The 15129-nt window shown below is 33.6% G+C and overlaps 2 protein-coding genes across 2 annotated transcripts; one reads left to right on the forward strand and one right to left on the reverse strand.

Annotated features, from left to right (window-relative positions):
- Positions 2863 to 5577, forward strand: LOC109727752 (probable glutathione S-transferase GSTF1). Its single transcript, XM_020257926.1, has 3 exons — positions 2863 to 3057; positions 3764 to 3812; positions 4805 to 5577. Exons 1-3 carry the CDS (start codon positions 2908 to 2910, stop codon positions 5248 to 5250), a joined length of 645 nt encoding a protein of 214 aa, XP_020113515.1. The 5' UTR covers positions 2863 to 2907; the 3' UTR covers positions 5251 to 5577.
- Positions 6557 to 11311, reverse strand: LOC109728121 (asparagine--tRNA ligase, cytoplasmic 1-like). The gene is made up of 6 exons (XM_020258447.1): positions 10659 to 11311; positions 8892 to 9485; positions 8433 to 8683; positions 8154 to 8283; positions 7702 to 7760; positions 6557 to 6943 (listed from the first exon to the last, which is right to left on the reverse strand). Exons 1-6 carry the CDS (start codon positions 11118 to 11120, stop codon positions 6760 to 6762), a joined length of 1680 nt encoding a protein of 559 aa, XP_020114036.1. The 5' UTR covers positions 11121 to 11311; the 3' UTR covers positions 6557 to 6759.

Below are 15129 nucleotides of genomic sequence, written 5' to 3' on the forward strand. Positions count from 1 at the left end.
TATATATAAAAGCACGTATATTCAAATTTGGGTCTGTCGACAGACCCATTTTTCGGCGGAAAAATTAGCGCCCATTTTTCTCTTTCCGTACGAAAAATCGCAATGAATACGTAAGTTCTCTATAACAGATTACTGATGTGAAAATCCTAAAATATAAATTTTTTTATTTAATTTCAAAAGTAAGTTTTCTATAACAGATTACGGGTGTGAAAATCCTATAAAAGATATTTTCCTATTTTATTTTAAAATATCTTTTTTAGATATTATTTATTTAATTTCAAAATATATTTTCTTTTTAAGATAAAGGATTTTATTTTTCTATTTAATTTCAAAAAAAATTTTCCTAACGGATTTTATTTTCCTATAATTTAAAAATATTTTTCTTTTATATATTAATTTTCGAATTTCAAAATATCTTTTCTTTTTAAGATAACAAATTTTATTTTTCTATTTAATTTCAAAATATTTTTTTTTTTTACATTAATTCCCGCTCATATTTTTCATTTTTCGACCTCTCCGCTCTCTCATCACATTTCCTTCCCATAATTTTATTCCCGCTCATATTTTTCATTTTTCGTTCCTCTCCACTCTCTCATCACAAATAAATATGGCTAATAAAGATTTATTCATCTTCAAGCAATGTGGAGCATATTCTATTTGTCTTCAAGTTATTGCAGGAAAGCAGGGTATAATCAAGATTTATTCGCCTTTAAGTAACTGGACATGGGATCAACGATTAAATCATTCTTCAAGTAATTGGGAAGAGGGAGCATATTCTATTTGTCTTTAAGTAATTGCAGGAAAGAAAATTATAATCAAGATCTATTTGTCTTCAAGTAACTTGGCATAAGATCAACGATTGAATCATTCTTCAAGTAATTGGGAAGACAAGCTAAGTAAGTTATTTTTTAAATTTTGAAGTTATTCTTTTTTTTCCCGTTGAGCATTATGGATGGTCTATGTTTTTTTTTTGTTTGGCGGTGATTTTTTTTTTTTCTGATGAGCATGATGAATGGTTCTTCATGATGCAACATAAATCATACATGATTTTTAGATATTATCTATTTAATTTTAAAATATATTTTCTTTTTAAGAAAACGAATTTTATTTTTCTAATTTTAGATATTATCTATTTAATTTCAAAATATATTTTTTTTTAAGAACGGATTTTATTTTCTATCTATTTAATTTCAGATAATATATTTTCTTTTTAGAGAAAACGATTTATTTTTCTATTTAATCAAAAGTTAAGCTTTCTATAACAAATTTGGGCGTTCGACGACCATTTTTGGCAAAAAGTTACGCCCATTTCACTTTTTCGTATTTAAAATTTAAATAATAAAATAAAAAAAAATACATAGACCGCAATGAATACGTAATTCTGCTGTGTGAAAATCCTAAAAAATAAATTTTTCTATTTAATTTCAAAGTAAGTTTTTCTATAATAATTACGGTGGAAAATCCTTATAAAAGGTATTATTCCCATTTAATTTAAAATATCTCTTTTAGATATTAACTATTTAATTCAAATATATATTTTTTAAGAAACGGATTTTATTTTCTATTAATTCAAATAATTTTTTCTAACTGATTTATTTTTCTATAATTTCAATATATGGTGCTAAAATCCTAAAAATAAAATTTTATTTAATTTCAGAAATTAAGTTTTTTTATAACAGATTACGGGTGTGAAAATCTTATAAAAGATATTTTCCTATTTAATTTTAAAATATCTTTTTTAGATATTATCTATTTAATTTTAAAATATATTTTCTTTTTAAGAAAGCGGGTTTTATTTTTCTATTTAATTTCAAAATATTTTTTTCTAACGAATTTTATTTTTCTATAATTCCAATATATGGTGTGAAAATCCTAAAAAATAAAATTTTCTATTTAATTTCAAAAGTAAGTTTTCTATAACAGATTCAAATTTGGGTGTGTCGATAGACCCATTTTTCGGCGGAAAAATTAACGCCTATTTTTCTCATTCCGTATTTAAAATTTTAAATATAAGAATAAAAATAGAAATAGAAACCGCGAATACGTAAGTTCTTTATAACAAATTAGAGGTGTGAAAATCTTAAAAATAAATTTTCTCTAACAGACTTTATTTTTCTATAATTTCAATATATGGTGTGAAAATCCTAAAAAATAAATTTTCCTTTTGCATTAGAGATTATTGTTAATTATTTATTATTTAAAGCATATCTTTCTCAGTAGCGTGATTTATTATTTTAAATTTTTAGATACATATCGCGCCCTCGCCCGCGCGTCATGCGCCCCGCCCCGCTGCCACGTGTCAAGATTGAAGTTATTGAGGAATAAAATAGATGTTTATAGATTATAGATAGATCTACATAGGGGAATCCCTCAACGTGGAGAATAAATTAAGAAAAAGTTAAAATAAAATTAAAATATGGAAAGTACTCACTCGAAGCTTCTGGTGGGTTGGTTTAAAGTAGTAAACAAATTGTTGCCTGCACCCGGTGTTTTCGGCGTATAATTTATTTACTGTACTTAGAATTTTACTTTTATAATAATTCAGGAGTTTAAATTATATTACAACCGCCTGTTTGGTTGCATGAAAATTTTATTTTATATATTTTTTATTTATTTCAAAATATATATAAGTAATTATATTTTTTTTATGTATTTCAAATATTTGAATGTTTATAGAATAAGTTTACTAAATTAAAATTTCAAATTTGAGACTCTGAATATGCACTCTACGTGTATATACGATGAATCAGGTGCACGCAATAATTTCTCGTCAAATGAGACATTTTGGTTGACTGTCATGTCAGCAGTATATAAAACACTCCTTTCTCGATCCCATCGCTCTATCTTATCTCCGACTGACATTTTAGAGTAAGAGAGAGAGAGGGGTCGAGAAGGAGAGAGAGAGATATGGGGAAGGTGAAGGTGTACGGGGCGGCGATGTCGACGAACGTCGCGCGCGTGATCGTGTGCTTGGAGGAGGTCGGCGCCGAGTACGAGGTGGTGCCCGTCGACTTCGCCACCGGCGAGCACAAGAGTCCGGCCCACCTCGCCAGAAACGTATTTTCTATTTCTTTCTTCTTGACGAATAAAACTCGTAGTCAATAAAAATAGAATACGTACGCCAATATCAAAAATAAAACAAATTAAAAAAATTAAAATAACATAGCAACGTACCTAAAAGCGTTAAAAAAAAAATAAAACACACACTCCCATGATAAATTAAAAATATTAAAATATATTTAATAATAATAATATTTAGTATCTCTTTTTCTTTTTTTTTTTTCTTTTTTCCTATATTATACAACTTCATTTTTATTTGAAGACATCTTCAAGTATACATAATTTTGGACGAATAATTCCCCACAAGATAATTAAAATTTTAATTATTGTGTTTTTAAAACTTACAATTTATTTTTTTTTTTTTATTTTCTCAGTGGTTATTATAGTTCTCAGGTTTTGTTTGAACGTCGAAATAAAATATTTAATGATGACTTAGTCAATACATAGAATTTTTTTTTTCTTCTTCTTTTGTGGTTGGAATTGTTAGAAGTTTAATTCTTGCTCCATAATTTTATTATTATATTTTTTAGAAGAAAAATTTGATGGATTAAACATCTAGTTCCAACCAAAATTATAAAATAAAAAAGTAGTGTGTCCACCAAAAATAAAAAATAATAAATCAAAATGACCTAATTTCACTTTTTTCCTTTTTTTTATTTTTTGATTAATTAACCTCACCTTTTTCTTTAATTTACTTTTGCAGCCCTTTGGCCAAGTCCCTGCTTTCCAGGATGGGGAACTAGTGCTCTTTGGTGAGCCCATTTTTTTAATTATTATTATTATTAGGACTAAACTGTAAAAACCCATTTACCTTTACTGTGGTTGCTATTTAATCCATCAACTTTAATTTGGTGTAGGATAATCCACTAACTTAATTTTTTTATTGCAATTTTTCCCATAATTTTTTTTTTTTGGGGTGGGAAAAAAAAACTCAACAAATCGATTTTTATGGTCAATTTAATTAAGCAAAACATAGAGGGTTTTTGTGATTAATTTAATTAATCCTACTTGTAACCCAAGTCAATTACAAATTATTATTTTATATATATTGTAAATATTGCTAAATGCACCTCATTAGATTGTTCAAACTATTATTGATAAATCAGAATTATAAACATCACAGGTAACAATATAATTGATCAGTATTATAATTTTTTTAATTATAAATAAATAAATAAATAAATAAATATATATATATATATATATATATATATATATATATATATATATATATATATATATATATATATTTTTAAGAATTGTATGCATATAAGATAGCATTTATTTATGTCACATGTACAAAATTAAATAGAAATAACTTATGAGGTGACACTTTATAGTGAGGTCCCCAAAATCACCACCATTATCTTTTGCTTTTCATAATCTTTAAGAAAGATTATTTTGGAGCAATGGTGTTAATTAATAATTCACGTGAAAATATGCTTTGGTTGAAGCTGCGTCATCAAAATCTATAAGTTTTAAAGTTTTCAAAACCAAATCAAAGTGATGACGCATCACTGATGTAGCATCTTAAGTGTTAGTGCATCATGAATCATAATACCACTATATTATTTTCATATTAACGATTCAGTGATATTTAGGTATAACAATGGGTTGTGGGATCTGGTTCAATTCTAAAACTTTTGAGTTAAAAGAGTACGGATACATATACAAGTACGTATGTTTGTACATGACTACGTACTCATACGCGCATATCATATGTACAACTTTTGAATTTTTTCAGAATCGAGAGCGATTTCGCGGTACGTGCTGCGCAAGCACAAGTCGGCGCTCCTGAAGGACGGTAGCCTCGAGGAGTCGGCGATGGTCGACGTTTGGCTGGACGTCGAGGCGCATCAGTACAACCCCGCGGTCTCCCCGATCATCTACCAGTGCATGTTCGCGCCGATGTTCGGGGGCGTCTGCGACCAGAAGGTCGTCGACGCCAGCCTCGAGAAGCTCAAGAAGGTGCTCGACGTGTACGAGGCGCGCCTGTCGAAGCACAAGTACCTCGCGGGCGACTTCGTCAGCCTCGCGGACCTCAGCCACTTCCCCTACACTCACTACCTCATGGGCACGCCCTGCAAGTCGGTCTTCGACGCGTACCCGCACGTCAAGGCGTGGTGGGAGGGCATCGTGGCGCGGCCTGCGGTCAAGAAAGCCGCCGCCGGAATGCCGTTGCCGGGGTGAGAGAGCTCGGGCCGGTTTACGACATCTGTTTCGTTTAGTAGTTGTTATGGTGTGCAAAATGTAACGAATAAGTCAGCAGTGCCAGTAACTCTTGTTGCTGCTGCTGCTGCTGCTTGTTGTGTGGTGGAGTGTGGTGTCAAAAAGCACTTCAATGTGCTTCTGTGGTTGTTTTAGTTGGTTTAGGTCTTTGAGTTTCCTTTTATAGCTCTACAGAAGAGTGTTATGTCTTATAAGAAAATAATACAAGTATGTAGAGTCTATAAACAAGCTCTGGTGTATATTTCCTAGTATAACTGGAAAATTAGTGTTTGCCCTAAAATTAGTTTAGACAAGCAGAATTTGTAGCATTTACAAACAAAAGAACATATTTTTAGCGCGAAAAAACAATACTAGCAAGCATAAAAAAAATTCATCACTTCATTCTGTACAGATAATAAAATGTTGAAATTAAAAATTATCATATCAGTCGGCCAGGTTTGACACGGCTAATACTAAGAATTCAAACTGGGGGGGGATCGGGAGGCAGGAGTCCCGCACTGCCTCCGACCCTGACTATTAAAGTTCCGCTCCACCTCCCACCCCGAATTCGTGTGGGTCAAAAAGTTAATTCCATGATCCGCTCCATCTTATAACCCATCTCCGCCGGCGTCCTAAATCCACCTCGCCAACTAATACTATTTTTTTTACAAATTATAATATTATTAAGATTTTGTAAATATAAATTAATAATTTGTTTTTAATAGTATTATATAATATTATTAAATTATATATAATTAACAATATCAATCATAAAAATTTTATAATTCACAACAAAAATTTAAAAGTTTCACATACATACATATTGAAGAAAAAAAAGGTACTAAATTACGAGAATTGAGAGCACCAACTTATTTATAGTTATTTTTTTTCATAAATATATTCTTTTTAGGAGTATATTTTAATAAAATAAACAATTTTGGGACGGATTCGGAGCTAGTCAAAATTTTTCTCTACCCCGAATCTGCCTCGAATCATAAAAATCACCCCATTTTCTGCCCCCGGATTCTCCTCTTTTTCTTCTGCTCTGAATCCATTCAATCATCACTTAAATCACTCTTCCAAGCTTTACAATTTTTTTTTGTTTTTAATTTGATTGAGAGATCTCCAAGTTTTGGATATTTTATAGTGAGACATGAAGTTCATATACAGGAGAACTCAAGCAGTTCATTCTCAAAATATTAATCTCATCTTAAATATCCATTTTCGTATGGTTTAAAAACATTTAAACCATATGAGAAATTTATCTCGAGTAACACCAATCTCTCACAAGTAACACCAATCTCTCACAGTTTTGCCCATTGCCCACAGAATCATATGGTCCGTAAATAACGAAAAACCCAACAATATAACATCTTTCATTTAAGTACCTCGTTGCGACAACTTAATAAATTAAGGTCAAATATCATTGTATGAGTTGAATATAGATCGCCAACACCATTTGCTTCACGAAGAAATCGAAGGGGCTGTCGTTCAAAGATCGGCCTTCCCTGGATATCTCGGGAAAGGAATGACGTCTCTGATGTTGTCGAGGCCGGTGGCGAACATAATCATTCGCTCGAAGCCCAAGCCGAATCCGCAGTGCTTGACGGTGCCATAGCGGCGCAGGTCCAAGTACCACTCGTACGGCTCTAGAGGCAACCCAGATTCCAATATTCTGAAAAACCGTTCAAAAAACATATGAATTAAAGAAAAAAAATTAACAAGCTAACTAATTTTCTTTCGCAATCAAGATTCCCAGGTAATGAGTGATTGACTAATGAAACGACAAGACGGACAAAATTCTGAGGTGCTTGACGGACAGTTAAAAGTTAAGAAGAAGGGAAATCGAAGGCTGTTGAGATATCGCTAGATCGGCGGTAAATGGAGAAAAAGATGAAGTATACAATAATATTCTCAAATTCAAACTCAGCTGGATGAGAAGTCTATCAGATGTAACAACTCGGCAGGCAAATATTCCTATTAAGCTGATAAAGAACTTTTTACTAACTATGACATTCTACCCGTCGACAAATTTCCATCTTTCTTTCTCCCGATATCCAGTTTCACATTGGCTGGAGCATACTTTTTGCAATTCATGACTTTATTTAATGCCTAACACTAGGAATGGCCAAATGGACCGGCTCATACTTCAATTAATAATCTTAATATAAATGAGAATTAATCAAGCTTCAAAGATTTCTGAGAAGCTATGATTATCCACCATCGCCTTTCTTGTATGATTACCTGCTGAAGAAATTAAAGCCTCTAAAGCACTAAGCTTTGCAAAAGCCTGATTGGCATAAGTCCGGAATTGTCTCTTCTTCCCTACTTTTCCTATAATCTCAAAGGAAATAAATGCTACATGGCATTGACGGAACATATGCTACAAAACATACTGCCGATAAAAAATACAGTTGGTGATGAACATCATACCTGCTCTTAAGAACATCTATCCTCTCTTCTCTTTGGCTTCCTCCAATCAATTCACCAACCTAGGAAACAAAACAAATAATTTTAGAGCGAATTACATTAGTGCAACTATAATAGGAGGCTGTTAGGTATTCCATTAGAAGAAGCCCATGGTCGAGTTATGACTTGTGATGTATTAATTAAAGTGGGGTTAAAAAGGGTATCTGAAAAGATAGCCTTAAGTTTCAGCAGTTTTGCACGAAGTGTGATATCTTAGGGCTTTAGCCGGCAAAAATGTGATCACAACATGGCCCAAAAGTGTTATCATTGCAGCAAGAAAAAAGAATCAACAAATAACCTATATGATTGAAGACCTCGACTGCCAACAAGATACTAGCTACAACAATGTTCTTTACTAAAAAGAGATGAAGAGAAAAGGGTTGATCCTGTTCTGATCCAGAAGACAAAACACATACCTTGGGCACGAGAACATCCATCGCAGCCACAGTCTTTTGGTCATCATTAAGCCTCATATAAAATGCCTTTATTCCTTTCGGATAGTTATAAACAATGACTGGCTTCTTAAATATCACCTCAGTCAGGTACCTTTGTAAGTGAAGAAAGCATCATCAGTTTCATCAAATGATCAATCCCACCCCACCCACCCACCTCCTGCCGCTCCCCGCCCCAAAAAAAGAAAAAAAGAGAAAAAGGAAGCAAGTGCAAAACCAAATGACAATTTCTAATTTCCATACCTTTCATGCTCAGATGCTAAGTCAATTCCCCATTCAACCTTGTTCTCAAACTCTTTGTCGGTGACATTCTTCAAAAGCTGCACAGCCTTCGTGTATGAAATATGCTCGAAAGGCACTGACGCAACCAGCTTCAGGCGCTCAATCGCTGTCTTATCATAATTTTTCACCATAAACTCCATATCTTCAAGACAGTGGTCAAGCAACCACTGACAAAGGAATTTTACATAGCTTTCTGCATAGTTCATATCATCCTGCAGTACATTACAACATATGCTCTCAATTAATAGACCTATAATTGGTTCTTGCACCTTTCAAATCCCCTCAGTTCTACATCGAACAATAATGGCAAAAGTCGCATATCTTTTGTCAAAGGACGAAAAAAATAGCACTTGCTAAACTACACACAGTAACAACTGTATATTGTCATAGTTGCGCCAAAATACAATTCATATTACGTACCTGCAGGTTAGCAAAGGCCATCTCTGGCTCAACCATCCAAAACTCTGCCAAATGTCGTGATGTGTGAGAGTTCTCAGCCCGAAAAGTTGGCCCAAAGGTATAAACATTACCAAGAGCGCAAGCATAGGTCTCGACCTGAAGTTGGCCAGACACGGTGAGAAAAGCTTGACGCTTAAAAAAGTCATTCTCAAAAGCAATTCCACCATCATCCTTGCGGGGAATCCCGGGTTTCAACTTAAATCTCTCTTCCAGTCTTGATAAATTCTCTTTTGCTTTTGTTAGTTCAGCAACAGAGGCACTAATTTCTTCCTTGCTAGCTTTTGATGATTTTAATTGCGCGACTGCCTCTCCTTTCTCCTTGACAAGAACCTTAGCAGCCTCAACCTCAGATTCTGACGGTGGAGGATTCTGCTTTAGTTCTTTCTCAGTCTTTTCAGCAAGGCTAAAAAGTGTTGTAACTTGAAACATCTCGCCAGCACCCTCACAGTCACTTGTTGTAATTATAGGTGTATGCACATAGCGGAAACCGTTTTTCCTGAAGAATGTGTGCGTGCCATAAGCCAGCTCATCTCTGATCCGAGCAACTGCAGATATCTGGGTGATACTAGAAATTAAAGTAAGAAGGTATCCCGTATTCAGTTATTGATTAAATTCTTTTAACAGAAAAACCAAACAATTGTGGCGAAATAAACAAGAACTTTAAAGAACTTAAAATGTTTGCTGTGAAACAAGTAAACCACTAACACGAAAGAAAGATTTCCGTAGACATTAGTACGTGCGTAAGATGCTTAAATGACCGACATGGATGATTACTTCTATGGATGTTAGTAAATATATAAAGATAGTCAAGGAGACTTTTGAAAAATAATTATGGCATAAAAACACCGAGGGTTGACAAAAAGAAAATTCAAGTATGCATTTCAATTATGGAAGGGGCTAGATATTCACTAAAATGCATTTATTTTCATATCACATCGATATTCTCAATGCAGCAAAATGTAAAAATACAAAAACAAGCCAGAAGCTTATAAACATAAAATATCAGCAAGATGTCTACGTGAATCAATTAGTGTATAGGCATCTGAGCATCAGAGCACCAGGAAAAAGAACTCTTGTGTCCCAACAATGATTAGCAAAGTTCAATGCACCCAACAAACTAATTCATCCACATCGTAGACATGAATGCCAAGTTAAAACCCAGTAATGTGCCGAGCAGATATCATATATTCAAAGTTCTGAACTCTGAAGTTCTAATTAAAAAAAAGTTAAATAAATAAGACAATCCATAGTTCTATTGTCATCTCAATCTTTAGGTTTGTCCAAGAGCACATTTTTCTTCTTTGTGGACATAGATAGATCCACAGTCTCCACTTAAACAAATAATATATTCAAAATTGCACTTTAGATTTTCAGCAACCGAAGAAAAGTAATCATCTTTTAACATGTTTCCACTATATAGTATTACCATGAAGCTAATCAAATTTCTCGACTTTTGATTTCAATAAATAAGTCGATCCCAAGATTACTCTTTTCTCATGAGTGAGGATAGATCCATAGAATTCGCATTAACAAAATTCCAAAATATTGCTTCAAGAAAAATTAATCATCTTTCATATCTTTTCTCTTTCTACAACTAAAATTACCACTTGCCAAAAATCCTCCATCTTTAATTCATGTCAAAGAAAAAAAGGGATAACACGAGAGATTATTATGTACGAATGGGCATCAAAAGATGCTTCTTTTGGGATTGGATGAGGAAGAGGCTACCGTGTTGGTGCGCGCGCGGAGGTGTACGACCTCGCGGAGGTTCTCAAGGGTGAGCCGGGTCTTGGGGAGCGGGTACTTGGAGTCGACGGGGCCGAGCGCGAGGACCTTGTCGACGCGGAGCTCGATGCGCTGCTTGGTGCCCTCGGGTGGCTTCTTGAGCTCGCCCTCGACGAGGACGCAGGTCCCCGTGGGCACGAGCTCGGAGAGGGGATGGACCTTGGCGTCGACGATGACCTGGAGGTTGGCGAGGCACGACCCGTCGTTGAGCTCGAGGAAGGCGAAGGTGCCCTTCCCCTGCTCCCTCCCCGTCTTCACCCACCCCCCGACCACCACCCTCCGCCCCACCAACTCCTCCGCCGCCGCCGCGGCGGAGGACGAGACGATCGACTTGATGAGCGTGCGCTGGAGCGACGGCTCGGCCATCTCGCTCGTCGGCGGCGCGGACTCGTCGCCCTCCGCCATTGGAGAGGGAAACGGGGATGAGGGAGAAGGGGGGATGATGCGATCGAGGGTTAGGGTTTCTCGGGGGGTTCTCTCCTCCTCCTCCGCAGCCGCCGCACTTTGGAAATGCTAGGGTTAGGGTTTTGTTCGGAGGGAGTATAAGATGTGTTGTGGACCGGTGGGCTAAGAATCTCGATTTCTATTGGATACGAAGTTGGATTCGTGCAGAGAACGCGAATTATAGCTACTGATACAAGTTGATTACACAACAATGTCTTAGAAATAATACTAAAATATGATTTAAACTTTTATTTTAAAATTAAAAAATGTTTTGTAATATGTAGAAAAAAAGTTAAGTATGAAAAACATATATTTTTTAAAAAGCTAGTATGTTTTAGCCAAATTTTAATCGACCCTAAAATCAAAAATAAATGAATAGTTGTTTTTTGATTTGTTAAAAATTGGCATCCAAAATTTAGAATTTGTCATACAATATTTTAAATTTTTAAAATAAAATAAAATAATTTATGCTCGATTAATTTAAAGTCACCACTATTAGATAAACGATTAGAAAAATAATAAGGAGTGCACACCAATGATATTAAAAGGTCTTTTTGGTGTCGAAATTCAACCTTTAAATAACATAACAAATCTTGTATTTAATTGATGCGAAAATAATGGCTAATTTTTTAATATTACTTTTCTCAAAAAAAAAAAAATATTACGAATTAGATCCATCTGTATATTAATACGAGTCGAGATAAGGATGATCGAGACGGCGACGGTGAAGATTAGGATTTAGTTTACCTCTTTGTCTCTAGCATTGTGGCCTAGTGGCCCGTTTTGTTGGTTTTTATGTTTGATATTGAACTTTTTTTATTGTATTTTTCACTTTATGCTTATTGTTTATGTTTCTTTTCTTTTATACTTAATCTTGGTTGATTTCTTTTTTATGACGCCAAAGGGGGAGAAATATGTGATATAAAGATACCTTATTTGTGACATATGCTTGAGTTGCTTAACTCATTGATGCTTGCTCATTCATGTATGCTTCAAATCTATTATCTATTAACCTATATGAATTTCCAATGATTTTGCCACGTGGCAAGTTTTTCTTCACCCTCACTGACTCTTTTTTTGAATTGATCTTTACTCTTAACTTTTGCCCTCCCTTCCTCTCTATTCAATGACGTATAATCAATGTGCTTTTAATTTATACGTTCTTGAGTGTTTCCTCTTCAATATTAGTGCTTTCTTCCCCCTCAAATTATTTCTAACATGCAAAATTAAAAGATGAGAAGATGAGTAGTTACTATTTTCAGATCTAGAGATTGGGGAAGAGCAAGGGAGTCCTGCGAGCCCTAATCTGTGCCAATCCGACTTGACCTGACCCCCCCCTCGGATCAAGAGAGTGCTTTTAAGGTTTCTATTTATGTCGATTTCTTCGGATTTATGAAAAAAGAAGGTAAACGAACGGTTTTTTCAATAGAGGAAGCTAATTGGACAGTGATAATGGACGGATCGAGGGATAGGTTTGGGAAACGAAAATTCTAAACCTAAATTTTCTTTTTTTTTTATTTTAATCTCAAATTCTTACTGCGTATCTATTTATAATTTAATTTACTTGCATTATTTTCGATATGGTGGTTGTATCAATCAAGAATTTGATTTATGTGCATTATTTTGATTAATTTAGAGGTTAATTTTGATTTCATAATTGATGTGGCAGTTTTGGTCCATAACTTCTGACCATCCCATACCCAAAAGGGTGCAAACTCCTGCAAACTTCTATGAGATTTTTATCGTCATCGTAACATTATCATTTCCATCTTCATTCGACGTTTGTTTTTGTTTGAATGGTAATTCTGGGCCGTTATCAATTTTCAATGATCATATTGGTTACTTCAATTCATACATTTCCCTACCGAAAAATAAAACACACTTAGAATTTTTATTTTCCAAACTCCTTTCTTCTCCCTCTTCAATATTTTTTGTTATTTCTTCTATTATTTATCCGCCGCATTGCGCGGGTTGCTACACTAGTTTAATATGATTATTGATATCACGTATGCTTTAAATTTAATATGATTATTGATATGATATATGCTTTGATTTCGATATAATTGATATCATGTATGCTTTGATCATTGTTATGAATTTGATAAATTTTGATATCTTGCACAATCTGAGGCCAGAGCACTCTGGTGACGATAAAGTTTAATTTCCTTTTCCATTTATTATCTATCTACTATTTGTTTTTTATTATATCACATTATTTGTCATCATAAAAAAAAAAAATATATTAGTGGCCCAGTGGTCCTAATCTACAAATAAATTTTGATGATAACAAATAATAGTAAAATTTGGACTAATATTTTATTTTGATTTTTTTTTGTTTAAAATTCTCTCAAATTTGGAAAGAACTCAAGGAACGCAAATTGCAAGGAGTAGAGCTTCATGATTTGAAACTGTTTATGCTTCCAAGGTCGAAAAGACCACACTTGATTCCTTTTAGAACTTATTTGTAGCTTTATTCACTTTTAGTTAGAGTTGAATTTATTGAGGTAAAATTGAATAGTTTAATTATCTAAAACACACACATAAACCAAAATGGAGGGCTTTTTTTGCAAATGATTTTCTGAAAAAATTTTATTTTAAAACTAGTCCCAATAAATTTATAATTACAAAAATGGCTCTACTCTTGCCACGCAGGCGCCACGCAAGCGCCTCGTGGGCGGACTGAGAGCCTGGTTGGCAAGTTGAACACGGTGAATCATTTACTGTTATAATTGCAAAAATGGTCCTACTCCTGCGACGTATGCGCCATGCAAGTGCCTCATGGGCCACAGTGAATGATTCACCGTGTTCAACTTGCCAACCAGGCTCCCAGCCTGCCCATAAGGCGCTTGCGTGGCGCCTGCGTGGCAGGAGTAGAGCCATTTTTACAATTATAAATTTATTGAGGCTAGTTTTAAAATAAAATTTTTTCAGGGGACATGTTTTAATATGTGCTAAAAATAAATGCCAAAACTCTATATGGCAAAATCCAAAGGCATTTAAAACAATTCACCACTCCCTTTTATTTTGATCCTCAAATCAAGACGACTATTCATATCGCAGCAATCAACGCAGTAGTGCGTAATCATTCAATTTAAATTATAATATTTATTATTATATTCAAAAGTTTATTCTTTTAACAAAATAATGAGATAAATACTTTTGATAATTTTAATATGTATAATAATTGACAGAACTTCAACAAAATACTAGTCAAACATCATTTTATATCAGACAACCTTAGATGATAAAATCAATCAAACGCTCTATAATTCTTTTTCACATAGTAGCACTATTTCACGTATTTCTTTAATCATTATTAACATACTAGTTAAGGGACCCGCGCGATGCTGCGGGTAGTTATTTTAAAATTTAATTTTGAAAATTAGTTATAAAAATCAATTTCAGAATTAAATGGTGTAATAAGTACATCAAAAAATTTTAGTGGGCATAGTAGTCCTTCATTAGTTAGTAAAATAATTTTAGTAGGTATCGTAGTCCCCCAGTAGTTAGTGAATGAGAAGAGAAATCATGCTGCGGGTAGTTATTTTAAAATTTAATTTTAAAAATTAGTTATAAAATAAATGCAGTTATCTTTCCTAATGTAATAAGAAATAATTTTTAGTAGGCATCGTAGTTTCCCAGTAGTTAGTGAAATAATTTTTAGTAGGTATCGTAGTGCAATAAGTATATTTAATACCAATAGTCTAAATTATTTAACATTTATTTATATATTTTATATTTTATAAATATAAATAGTAAATTATATAATAAATTATTATATAATAATATATCTATATAACAATAAAATACTTATATAATAGATAAATATATATTTATAAATAAATTTTATATATATATATATATATATATATAGAGTCCGGCTACTATACTCTTAGGGTGCGTTTGGTTCGAGTTATCCTGCCAGGATTACAGGCAATCCTGCCAGGATAACTGTGTTTGGTTAATCCGC

Source organism: Ananas comosus, linkage group 23 (genome assembly GCF_001540865.1).
Source record: "Ananas comosus cultivar F153 linkage group 23, ASM154086v1, whole genome shotgun sequence".
NCBI lineage: Eukaryota > Viridiplantae > Streptophyta > Magnoliopsida > Poales > Bromeliaceae > Ananas > Ananas comosus.

Coding starts and splice junctions, on each gene's coding strand:
- LOC109727752 (XM_020257926.1), top strand. CDS start 2,908: ATGGGGAAGGTGAAGGTGTACGGGGCGGCGATGTCGACGAACGTCGCG. Junction 3,058..3,763: donor CGGCCCACCTCGCCAGAAAC/GTATTTTCTATT, acceptor TTACTTTTGCAG/CCCTTTGGCCAAGTCCCTGC. Junction 3,813..4,804: donor TGGGGAACTAGTGCTCTTTG/GTGAGCCCATTT, acceptor GAATTTTTTCAG/AATCGAGAGCGATTTCGCGG.
- LOC109728121 (XM_020258447.1), bottom strand. CDS start 11,120: ATGGCGGAGGGCGACGAGTCCGCGCCGCCGACGAGCGAGATGGCCGAG. Junction 9,486..10,658: donor TCCGCGCGCGCACCAACACG/GTAGCCTCTTCC, acceptor AGTATCACCCAG/ATATCTGCAGTTGCTCGGAT. Junction 8,284..8,432: donor TTAGCATCTGAGCATGAAAG/GTATGGAAATTA, acceptor TCACTTACAAAG/GTACCTGACTGAGGTGATAT.